This window comes from Tachyglossus aculeatus, chromosome X1, assembly GCF_015852505.1.
Source record: "Tachyglossus aculeatus isolate mTacAcu1 chromosome X1, mTacAcu1.pri, whole genome shotgun sequence".
NCBI classification, from domain to species: Eukaryota; Metazoa; Chordata; class Mammalia; order Monotremata; family Tachyglossidae; genus Tachyglossus; species Tachyglossus aculeatus.
Window position 1 is genome coordinate 134250607 of NC_052101.1, and position 12379 is coordinate 134262985.

Genomic DNA, 12379 nt, shown 5'->3' on the forward strand with positions numbered 1-12379 from the left:
CCTGGTTCTCCTCTTATCTCTCTGGCTGTTCATTCTCAGTCTCCTCCACGGGCTCCTCCTCTGCCTCCCACACCCTAACTGTGGGGGTCCCTCAAGGTTCAGTTCTCATTCCCCTTCTATTCTCCATATACACCCACTCCCTTGGAGAATTCATTCGGTCCCATGGCTTCAGCTACCACCCCTATGCAGATGATTCCCAAAGCCATATCTCCAGACCTGATCTCTCTCTCTCTTACTGCAGTCTTGCATTTCCTCTTGCCTTCAGGACATCTCTACGTGGATGTCCTCCCATCACCTCAAGCTTAACATGACCAAAACAAAACTCCTTTATCTTCCCATCCAGATTCTGTCCTCCCCCTAACTTCCCCATCACTGGGGATGGCACCACCACCCTTCATGTCTCACAAGCCTGTAACCTTGGTTCCTCTCTGTCTTTCAACCCACATGTTCAGTCGATCAGTAAATCCTGTCAGTCCCACCTTCACAATATCACTAAAATCCTCCCTTTCCTCTCCTATCAAACTGCTACCACGTTAATACAGTCACTCATCCTATCCCTCCTGGATTACTGCATCAGCCTCCTTGCTGACTGCCCAGCCTCCTGTCTCTGTCCGCTCCAATCCATCCTTAACTCTGCTGCCCGGATTATTTTTCTACAAAAATATTCAGGACATGTCACCCCGCTCCTCAGAAAACTCACTGGTTGCCCATCCACGTCCACATCAAACAAAAACTCCTCACCATTGGCTTTAAAGCATTCCACCACCTTGCCCTGTCCTACCTCACTTCATTACTCTCCTTCCACAACCCAGCCAGCTCCTGTAATGCTAACCTCCTCACTATGCCTCATTTTCACCTAGCTCACTGCCGACCCCTCGCCCACATCCTGCCTCTAATCTGGAATGCGCTCCCTCCTCAAATCTGACAGACAATTACTTGTCCCCACTTCAGAGACTTATTGAAGGCATATGTCCTCCAAGAGGCCTTCCCAGACTAAACCCCCTCTTTTCTCTTCTCCCACTCCCTTCTCCGTCACTCTGACTTGCTCCCTTTGTTCTTCCCCCAACAGCCCCACAACACGTATGTACATATCTGTACTTTATTTATATTAATGTCTGTCTCTAGACTCTAAGCTCATTGTGGGCAGGGAATGTGTCTGTTTATTGTTATATTGTACTCTCCCAAGTGCTTAGTACAGTACAACAATAAACAGACACATTCCCTGTACTGTACTCTCCCAAGCGCTTAGTACAGTGCTCTGCACATAGTAAGTGTTCATTAAATGACTGAATGAATTAATGAATGAATGACTCTTCCACAGGTCTTTTTCAGATGTTTTGTGCCTGGCCAGCCTTTCCCCATTTGATTGCCTTTTTTCCTCCTTACTTATACTGTCTCACACTGTCCTTTCTGACTTCTGATGTCTTTTTATTGGATCATTTGTTCATGGTCACTTGACCGTGTTAGCCACCCTACTCAGTTTTGTATCGACTGTAAATTTGATGAGCATACTCACAATTCGTTCAGCCTGAGCATCAATCAAAATAACTAGAACCACCTTTTATGTTCCTTTAACCTACTGTCCCTTTTCTTTTCGTGAATGCGTGTTTGATCATGCAGCTCCAGAAGATATAAATAGAGTGCAGGAGCCACCGAAGGAAGGTACAGTAGCAAATTTTTTCTTTCCTCTGTGTTAAGCTTAGCTGGAAATTTGGGGGAGAAAATGTGACCACTCTTCACCACCTCAAATGGCTGTTTCAGCTCTTACCTCCCCCCAAAGGTAGCTCCATCACCCAGAACATCATCATCATCATCATCAATCGTATTTATTGAGCGCTTACTATGTACAGAGCACTGTACTAAGCGCTTGGAAAGTACAGATTGGCAACATATAGAGACAGTCCCTACCCAACAGTGGGCTCACAGTCTAAAAGGGGGAGAACAGTCTAAAAGGGGGAATATTTCATCTTCTGAACTATAACCTTACAGCAACAGGGAGATTGGATTGGTAGTTGCGAGTTCAGAGTTAAGAACTTTTTTGAGGTGAAAAGCCTTACCACAATGGCAAGAAAGTTTTATTCATGGGAACGTTGATGAATTTTGAAGGGGAAATGGTTTTAGTCCCGGTCCAGTGTCATTAAATTCGGTGTTAATCCATCAATGAATGGATTTTTTGAGTTCTACCATGTGCAGAAAGCACTAAACCAAGCGCTTGGAAATGTAAATTATAACGGAATTGGTGAGCACCTTCATTACACACAAGGAACATACAGTCTAGGGGCGGTTACAGACATTAAAATGGCTTAAGGCTACGTACATGAATGCTAGAGTTGGCTAAAGGGATGGTATGACTCAAAGTGCTGGGGATTGAATTGGGGAAAACTGGTCAGAGGAGAAAGGCTATAAGGAGGGACTCAAATGTCAGGAGAGCTGTGGTCTGTCTTATGTAGGGAAGGAGGGAGTTCCAAGCCGAGGTAACTGAGTGACTGAGGGGTCAGAGTTGAGAGCCTCAAGAGTGAGGTCCAGTGAGAAAGTGGCTGTGGGGAAATGAAGAGAGTGACTTGGAAGAGTGGGTTGAGAGAGCAGTTAGGCAGGGCCAGGTGGTGGAGAGCCTGGAAGCTGGTGGTGTGGATGGTCTTGTTCGATGACAAGTGATACAGTGGGCCAGTGGAGGGTTTGGAGGAAAAGAGAGGTGCAGGCCTGGGGGTGATGCTTCGGGAAGGTGATCTGTGCAGCAGTTTGTAGCGGGAGGAGTGGTATTTATTTAATGCTTACCGTGTGTGGAACACCCAACTAAGTCCTGGGGGGAATACCCAGGTGGAAATTAGGCACTGTCCCTGATCCTACATTCCCTCACTCAGTTATCTCGCTCATGTCGCTAAGATGTTGAAGGGAAAGGAGCAGGGGGCAGCCATGCGGTTGCAGAATTGCTGGCAGTCCTTTTTTATCATCCCCTATCAGTGTTGTCTGCACTGAGCTCCTTGGAGAAGGTATTGTCCCTCCTCACGCTTGCTCTGCAGAGGCAAGTGTCTTGCCCTTTATGACTTTTTGGGCGACGAGTGGGGGTAGGTGGATGGCAGACAGATGGGTGGATGGATACAAGGCTCGGGAGGATCTGCAATCACGCCAACTGAAAAAGTCTTTCATCTTACATGTGTAATGATTACAGAATAGCCGGAGAATCTGTAAAGAAGATGCCGAAGAGAAAGCAGCTGACATTTTAACTACAGTAAAGAAACTGGGAAACCACTGGAATTGAACATCATGGTCTTACCTAGGAAGGAAGACCACAGTGGATCTGGCCTATAAATACTACTCGTTAGAGAAATTAAGTGATATATAATTCCCGAAAGAGATTTTTTTTAAGAAAGGTGACCGTTCTTCATTTTAAGCAAGTTGTGACCTGCCAATCCCATTTTGTTTCACTGCATGATATTCAAATGGGGGGCAGTGATGTTTCTTAAAGGGGTTTCTGCTAGCATGAGTTCTAGAGACCTTTGTTTCACTTGTTCAAGAAGTAGGCTGAAAAGGAAGAAACACACAAGTAGTCACTGCTTTTAACTGTCTTAGAATTTTCCTTTTGTTTTTCACAAGACAAATGATTAAGAAAGGTAGAGGTCACTAAATGCTTTAATAGGATTTTTGATGTTTTAATTGAGTTTGATTGTTAAAAAATGTTTTTAGCAAATTCAGTTATTCATGGAATGTTAAAAATATCCTTTTGCCTAAGTCAGTGGGAACCTAACTTACTACAAAGGAGTGAGTTATGTACTAGGGAAGAACGTAGCCCATTGTTCAGATACAGTTGTGTCGTCTCTGGCCTCATACACTGAAGAGAATATAAGACACCTTTGATCGATGTGACATTCTTTAGGAAAGTTAAATGAGATGCCATTATTAAATAAAAAGGTTTCTTCCCTGGAAATCTGTTGAAGTGATCTTACTGAGTATTTCTTCTCTCTTGAAACATTTCTGGCTCACAGAAACTATGTGCTCAACTTGGCCCCACAACATTACACATCACTGGTTCTCTTATGATTGAATTGAATTGAATTGAATTTTTACATTGTCATTTCTTTTATTCAACTGCCCCCCTTCCTTTCTGATGTCCTGGCTTCATCATTGAAATACATACACATGACATTACTTCTTTTACCCAACTTGACAAGGAAGGCTTTTAGTAACATAGGCTCAGGGCTCTTAAAGCTGGACTTGAAAGTTTCACCTGATCCAAAAATACCACAGACTCCATATACATGATTCGCATATATATGATCCTGTCACAAAGATGGTGTGGGACCCTCTTGTATCTCTGAAGAATGGTACACGAATTCCAGTGTTTTATACTTCACTGAGGAATTTAAGAGGTCACATCTTCAGCCCTTCGGTTCATTCATTCATTCAATTGTATTTATTGAGTGCTTACTGTGTGCAGAGCACTGTACTAAGCACTTGGGAAGTACAAGTTGGCAACATATAGAGACTGTCCCTACCCAACAGCGGGCTCACAGTCTAGAAGGGGGAGACAGACAACAAAACAGAGCATATTAACAAAATTAATAGAATAGATATGTACAAGTAAAATAAATAGAGTAATACATACATACATATATACAGGTGCAGTGGGAAGGGGAAGGAGGTAAGGCGGGGTGAATGGGGAGGGGGAGGAGGGGAAGAGGAAGGAGGGGGCTCAGTCAGGGAAGGCCTGGAGGAGGTGAGCTCTCAGTAGGGCTTTGAAGGGAGGAAGAGAGCTAGCTTGGCGGATGTGTGGAGGGAGGGAATTCCAGGCCAGGGGGATGACATGGGCTGGGGGTCGATGGCGGGATGGGCGAGAACGAGGCACAGTGAGGAGATTAGCGGCAGAGGAGTGGGATGCGGGCTGGGCTAGAGAAGGAGAGAAGGGAGGTGAGGTAGGAGGGGGCGAGGTGATGGACAGCCTTGAAGCCAAGGGTGAGGAGTTTTTGCCTGATGCATAGGTTGATTGGCAGCCACTGGAGAGTTTTGAGGAGGGGAGTAACATGCCCAGAGTGTTTCTGCACAAAGACGATCCAGGCAGCGGCGTGAAGTATGGATTGAAGTGGGAAGAGACAGGAGGATGGGAGATCGGAGAGGGGGCTGATGCAGTAATCCAGTCGGGATAGGATGAGCGATTGAATGAGCAGGCTATCAGTTTGGATGGAGAGGAAAGGGCGGATCTTGGCGATGTTGCGGAGGTGAGACCGGCAGGTTTTGGTGACGGATTGGATGTGAGGGGTGAATGAGAGAGCGGAGTCGAGGGTGACACCAAGGTTGCGGGCTTGTGAGACGGGAAGGATGGTAGTGCCGTCAACAGTGATGGGAAAGTCAGGGAGAGGGCAGGGTTTGGGAGGGAAGATAAGGAGTTCAGTCTTGGACATGTTGAGTTTTCGATGGCGGGAAGACATCCAGATGGAGATGTCCTGAAGGCAGGAGGAGATGCGAGCCTGGAGGGAGGGAGAGAGAGCAGGGGCAGAGATGTAGATTTGGGTGTCATCAGCGTAAAGATGATAGTTGAAGCCGTGGGAGCGAATGAGTTCATCAAGGGAGTGAGTGTAGATAGAGAACAGAAGGGGACCGAGAACTGACCCCTGAGGAATCCCTAGAGTAAGGGGATGGGAGGGGGAGGAAGAGCCCACAAAAGAGACTGAGAATGAACTGCCAGAGAAATAAGAGGAGAACCAGGAGAGGACGGAGTCTGTGAAGCCAAGGTTGGATAGCATATTGAGGAGAAGGGGGTGGTCCACAGTGTCGAAGGCAGCTGAGAGGTCGAGGAGAATTAGGATAGAGTATGAGCCGTTGGATTTGGCAAGCAGGAGGTCATTGGTGACCTTTGAGAGGGCAGTTTCCGTGGAATGTAGGGGATGGAGGGGGTCGAGGAGAGAGTTGGCGTTGAATTCGGGGCAGTGTGTGTAGATGACTCGTTCAAGGAGTTTGGAAAGGAATGGTAGGAGGGAGATGGGGCTATAACTAGAAGGTGAGGTAGGGTCAAGAGAGGGTTTTTTAGGATGGGAGAGACGTGGGCATGTTTGAAGGCAGAGGGGAAGGAACCAGTGGAGAGTGAGCGGTTGAAGATGGAATGGAGATGGAAGTTAAGGAGGGGAGAAGGGACAGAGCGAGAGATTTCATAAGATGAGAGGGAATGGGGTCAGAAGCACAGGTGGCCAGAGTAGCACTTGAGAGGAGGGAGGAGAGCTCCTCTGAGGATACTGCTGGGAAGGATGGGAGAGTAGCTGAGTGGGTTGAGAGCCGAGGGGGTTGGAGAAGTGGGGGGAGTGACTTTGGGGAGCTCAGACCTGATGGATTTAATTTTATTAATGAAGTAGGAGGCCAGATCGTTGGGGCTGAGGGAAGGAGGAGGGGGAGGAACCGGGGGCCTGAGAAGGGAGTTATATGTACAGAAGAGCTGACGGGGATGATGGGCATGGGTATCAATAAGGGAGGAGAAATAGTTTTGTCTGGCAGAAGAGAGGAAATAGTTAAGGCAGGAAAGGATAAATTTGAAGTGAACGAGGTTGGCATGGTGTTTAGACTCTCGCCAGCAGGTTCAGCAGCTCGAGCATAAGAGCTGAGGCGGACAGTGACAGTGATCCAGGGCTGTGGGTTAGTGGTACGAGAGCATCGAAGGGAAAGTGGAGCGAGCAAGTCGAGCTGAGTACAGAGGGTAGAGTGGAGAGCAGTAATCTGATCATCAAGATTGGGTAGAGAGGAAAGGGAGGCGAGGTGGGATGTGAGGCGCTCAGAAAGATGGATGGGGGCGAGAGAGCAGAGGTCTCTGTGAGGTAGTAATATAGATTTATAGGGGAAAGGAGTGTGAGTGAGGAGGCAGGTGAGAAGGTTATGATCAGAGAGAGGGATTTCAGAGTTGGTGAGGGTGGAGACAATGCAGCGGTGGGAGATGATGAGGTCGAGGGTGTGACCAAGTTGGTGAGTGGGTAAGGTGGGGTGGAGCAAGAGATTGGCAGCATCAAGGAGAGATAGAAGGCGGGCGGCATAGGAGTCACCAGGGATAGCCATGTGGATGCTGAAGTCTCCGAGGATCAGAGTGGGCATGAAAAAGGAGAGAAGGAAGGTGAGAAAAGTGTCAAAATCGTTAAAGAGGGGCCAGGAGGCGGTAGATGACAGCTACAAGAATCTGGAGGCATGGTAGAGGTGAATAATTTGGGCTTCAAAGGAAGGGAAGGAAAGGGAAGGGGGAGGAGGGATAGTGCGAAAGCGACATTGGGGGTGAGAAGGAAACTGACTCCTCCTTTTCCGGTGAGTCTGGAGGAGTGGGAGAAGAAGAGGCCTCCACTGGAGAGAGCTGCAGAAGAGACCGTGTCGTCTGGAGACAGCCATGTTTCAGTTAGGGCGAGGAGGAGTAGAGACTTGGAAAGGAATAGGTCCAGGTTGAAAGGGAGCTTGCTTGTACTCCTCAAGTGCTTGGTACAGTGCTCTGCACACAGTAAGCGCTCAATAAATACGATTGAATGAATGAATGAATGAGTTCTCTTCCTCCCTTCAAAGCCCTAACGAGAGCTCACCTCCTCCGGGAGGCCTTCCCACACGGAGCCCCCTCCTTCCTCTCCCCCTCCCCCCTGCCTTACCTCCTTCCCCTCCCCACAGCACCTGTATATATGTATATATGTTTGGACGTATTTACTACTGTATTTATTTTACTTGTACATATTTGTTTTATCTGGTTTATATGTTTTGTTTTGTTGTCTGTCTCCCCCTTCTAGACTGTGAGCCCGCTGCTTGGTAGGGACCATGTCTAGATGTTGCCGACTTGGACTTCCCAAGCTTTTAGTACAGTGCTCTGAACACAGACTGAGCCCCCTCCTTCCTCTCCCCCCTATCCCCCCATCTTACCTCCTTCCCCTCCCCACAGCACCTGTATATATATATATATATATATATATATATATATATGTTTGTATGTATTTATTACTCTATTTTATTTGTACATATCCTATGTATTTTATTCTGTTAATATGTTTTGTTTTGTTCTCTGTCTCCCCCGTCTAGACTGTGAGCCCGCTGTTGGGTAGGGACCGTCTCTATATGTTGCCAACTTGTACATCCCAAGCGCTTAGTACAGTGCTCTGCATACAGTAAGCGCTCAATAAATGCTATTGAATGAATGAATGAATGAATGAATTATAACGGAGTGGGGGTTCCAGAGGCCACACTTGGCAGCAGCTGTGGAGGGAGGGGAAGGAGAGGGAAGGGTGCGAGGGGTGGGGAGGGTTTGGATTGGGATGAGTTGCCGGGGGCCTGGGTGGGGAGAGGGGGAAGAGGGGTGGTGATGAGAAAGGAGAACTGGGATGGGGTGGGGGTAGGGAGGAGGGGAGGGAGGGGATTATTACAGGGCTCCGCAGAGAGTAAGAGAGAATAAGAGAGTACATGTTCAATATGTGCCACTGATTAACAGATTGATGGACTGACAGTGTAGGAGCTGGGCTGCGAGGAGGTCTGGGGAGGTGTGGAGCAGTGAGCGGAGCGGGGGGCCCTGGGGGCCTCTTCAAAGCCCTGCTGAGAGCTCACCTCCTCCAGGAGGCCTTCCCACACTGAGCCCCCTCCTTCCTCTCCCCCTCCCCATCCCCCTGCCTTACCTCCTTACCCTCCGCACAGCACCTGTGTATATATATATATATACATATATATATATGCATATATATGTGTATATATATGTGTGAGTGTATGTATATATATATATATATATATATATATGTACAGATTTATTACTCTATTTTACTTGTACATATCTATTCTATTTACTTTATTTTGTTAATAGGTTTTGTTTTGTTGTCTGTCTCCCCCTTCTAGACTGTGAGCCCGCTGTTGGGTAGGGCCCATCTCTATATGTTGCCGACTTGTACATCCCAAGCGCTTAGTCCAGTGCTCTGCACACAGTAAGCGCTCAATCAATACGATTGAATGAATGAATGAATGAATGAAAGTGCTGCTCTGGGCGGTAGGGGGCGGCAGGGAGCGCTGGGCCTTCCCAGGGCGGCGCGCCGCCGTGCGGCCGGAGGGGGAAAGGCAGGGAGAGGGCAATGGCGGCCGGCGGCCGGTAGGGGGCGGTGGGGCGGCCGTTGTGAGGAGGAGGGCGGAAGTGGCGCGCGGGGGCCGGGGGGCGGGGCGGGGCCGGGCCGGGCCGGGGAGGAGCCCGTTGCGCGGGAAGAGCGAGGCGACGGTCGGGCGGCGGAGTCGGGTGTGGCTGAGGCGTCGGGGAGGAGCCGGGGCCCTGAGGAGGAGCCGCCACGTCCGGGAGAAGCCGGCGGCGGGCAGCCACCACAGTTAGCACGTGAGGCCGCGGGCGCCGAGGGGCCGGAGACCAGGTGGGCCGAGGGGGAGGGGCCGGACATCTTGGGCGGGAGCCCGCACACTCGAGTTTGGCCCCTCCACGGGGCCGGACATCTTGGGCGGGAGCCCTCAGGGTCGAGTTTGTCCCTCCCGCGGGGCCGTTGGGGTGAGGGGCCGGCCATCTTGGGCGGGAGCCCTCGGAATCGAGTTTGTCCCCTCCACGGGGATCGAGGGGCGCTTTGGGCAGAGGTGATCGCCTCCACAGGGTGTTGGGAGTTCTATGGACAGAGTCTAACCACTTTCACAGGGGTCGAGGGAAGCTTTGGGCAGAAATAATCTCCTCCACAGGACTCGAGGGTCAGTTTGGGCAGAGGGTACCACTTCCACAGGAATCGCGGTGGTCTTCGGGCCGAATTTCCCGCCACATAGATTGTGGGGCGCTCGGGGTAGAGTTTACCTCCTCCACGGGGGAAGAGGGGCAGCAGTGTCGGCAGAGTGCAGCCGCCATTGCGGAAGCCAGGTGAGCGTCAGGCCTTCAAACGGGCACGGAAAGTCCACCCTGGTCGGTGCCCTCGGAGTCGAGCTTGCCCCCACCACAGGGATCGAGGGGCGCTTTGGGTAAAGTCTCTCTCCTCCACAGGAATTGAGGGGCGCTTTGGGCAGAGTTTATCTCCTCCACAGGAATTGAGGGGTGCTTCGGGCAGAGTTTATCTATCTCCCCCACAGGAATTGAGGGGAGCCTTGCGCAGATTTTGTCCATCTCCTCCGCAGGAACTGAGGGGCGCTTCGGGCAGAGTTTACCTGTCTCCTCCACAGGAATTGAGGGGCGCTTCGGGCGAAGTTTATCTGTCCCCTCCGCAGGAATTGAGGGGCGCTTTGGGCAGAGTTCCTGCCTTCCCCAGTGATGTGGGGAGGGGGCGCTGTCGGAGGCGTTTCCGTCCTCCCCAGGGGCAGGGGGCGCCATCGGCCGAGTTGGCCTCCACGGCAGAGGAAGGGGGACGCTCCAGCCGGAACCATCTCCCCTGCCATTCCAGGAGCCCGGGAGGGGCGGCTCGTCCGCCCCGACAACCAAAGGAGAACAAACTCTCACCATCTGGACGGACCTGCCGTCTGTCTGTCTGTCTGTCTGTGTGTGTGTGTGTGTGTGTGTGTGTGTGTGTGTGTGTGTGTGTGTGTGTGTTGGGGGGAGGGGGGCGTGGGGGCCCAAGGGCCTGAGGGGCGGAGGTCTCATGAAGAAGTAGAGGGCCGAATTGCACGTAACTGCTCCGTGCCTCAGCTACCTCATCTGCAAAGTGGGGATTAAGACGACGAGATCGGAGTGGGACAGGGACTGGTCCAACTTGATTATCTCGTATCTACCCCAGCACTTAGTACGGTGCCCGACACATAGTAAGTACTTAATGACTACCACAGTTATGACTTTGTTCAAATTTCCGATTAACCGGGGATCTCAAACTTGCCCGGGAAATGAATGGCAGAACTGTGAAAAGAAGCTAGGTCTTCTGGGTCTTCTGTTCCCTGGGACAATATATCCCACACAAGAGATGGAAAAATCAAAGAGCCGGAGAAGGAGAGTATTGTCTGTGAAATGTGCTTGCACTTGTTATGTATTTTATTGTACCGGCAATGTTGTGAAATAATGATTCTGATATAAATCATTTGAAAATACATTTTTCTTGTAGATAAAAAAAATAGAGCTACAAAAGGAAATATGGACTGCAGTTTGAACAAGGAAATTCCTAATGGTAAAATCTCTTCGGTTATGTTTCTTGAACCAGTTTTCCTGTTTCTTGTCCGTGTATTTTTTGTTTAGTGCCATTAGGTAGGTCTCCCTCCCTCCAACCTCTCATGTCTTCAGTCTATACATCACAATATTCATTCATTTAATCAATCGTATTTATTGAGCGCTAACTGTGTGCAGAGCACTGTACTAAGCACATGGAAAGTACAATTCAGCAACAGAGACAATCCCTACCCAACAAAAGGCTCACAGTCTAGAAGAGGGGAGACAGACATCAAAACAAGTAAACAGGCATTAATAGCATCAATATAAATAAATAGAATTATAGATGATTCATAATAAGGCGGTATCTTTTAGACTACCCATCCAATCTCCAAGGAACACCTGAATGCCATGTTGATGTGCAGAGCAGAAAGGTGTTTTTTGCACTTTATGATGATGATGATGGCATTTATTAAGTGCTTACTATGTGCCAAGCACTGTTCTAAGCGCTGAGGAGGTTACAAGGTGATCAGGTTGTCCTACAGGGGGCTCACAGTCTTAATTACATTACATTTGGGGAAAGCAGCGTGGCTCAGTGAAAGATCATGGACTTTGGAGTCAGAGGTCATGGGTTCAAATCCCGGCTCCACCACTTGTCAGCTGTGTGACTTTGGGCAACTCACTTAACTTCTCTGTGCCTCAGTTACCTCATCTGTAAAAATGGGGATTAAGACTGTGAGCCCCACGTGGGACAGCGTGATCACCTTGTAAACTCCCCAGTGCTTAGAACAGTGCTTTGCACATAATAAGCACTTAATGAATGCCATTATTATTATTATTATTATTATTATTATTATTATTAGTCCCCCTTTTACAGATGAGGGAACTGAGGCACAGAGAAGTGAAGTGACTTGCCCAAAGTCACACAGATGACAATTGGCAGAGCTGAGATTTGAACCCATGACCTCTGACTCCAAAGCCTGGGCTCTTTCCACTGAGCCATGCTGCTTCTCACTGCTTATTCTCTAGAGCCACCTCCCTGCCCTTCCTAATCCATGGTCCCCCCCCCCCATCCTCACCTCCTCTTTACCTCCATTCTTAGCTCCATTTCCTCAAAGCCTACTCCTCCGCCCCACCTCCCGCCACCCCCAGCCTCCTTCTCCCCTCTACACATGCACAAACACCTATTCTCACCAGTTGGCCTCACTCGAAATCTTCTATGCTTATACTATAAGACATCAGTTAAAGCCATTTGATTGAAGGAGTTCAACAGCAAAATGACTACTTTCTGTGCTTTTCGATTTGATTTGGAAACAGAATGTATCATATGACTTAAAAGCACCATTTGTGTAG

General features: G+C 49.1%; 2 protein-coding genes across 2 annotated transcripts in view; both read left to right on the forward strand.

Moving 5' to 3' along the window:
* Window positions 1-3912, forward strand: part of LOC119919580 (telomere repeats-binding bouquet formation protein 1-like) — a 29062-nt gene extending 25150 nt beyond the window's left edge. Inside the window, exons 15-16 of the mRNA XM_038740121.1 lie at window positions 1621-1662; window positions 3170-3912. Coding sequence (XP_038596049.1) covers window positions 1621-1662; window positions 3170-3174 — 47 coding nt within the window. The 3' untranslated portion in view covers window positions 3175-3912. The remainder of the gene's footprint in view (window positions 1-1620; window positions 1663-3169) is intronic.
* Window positions 3913-9219: 5307 nt separating this feature from the next.
* The window catches only part of LOC119919705 (telomere repeats-binding bouquet formation protein 1-like), a 28591-nt gene continuing 25431 nt past the window's right edge, over window positions 9220-12379 (forward strand). The window contains exons 1-2 of the mRNA XM_038740323.1: window positions 9220-9338; window positions 10986-11048. Coding sequence (XP_038596251.1) covers window positions 11015-11048 — 34 coding nt within the window. The 5' untranslated portion in view covers window positions 9220-9338; window positions 10986-11014. The remainder of the gene's footprint in view (window positions 9339-10985; window positions 11049-12379) is intronic.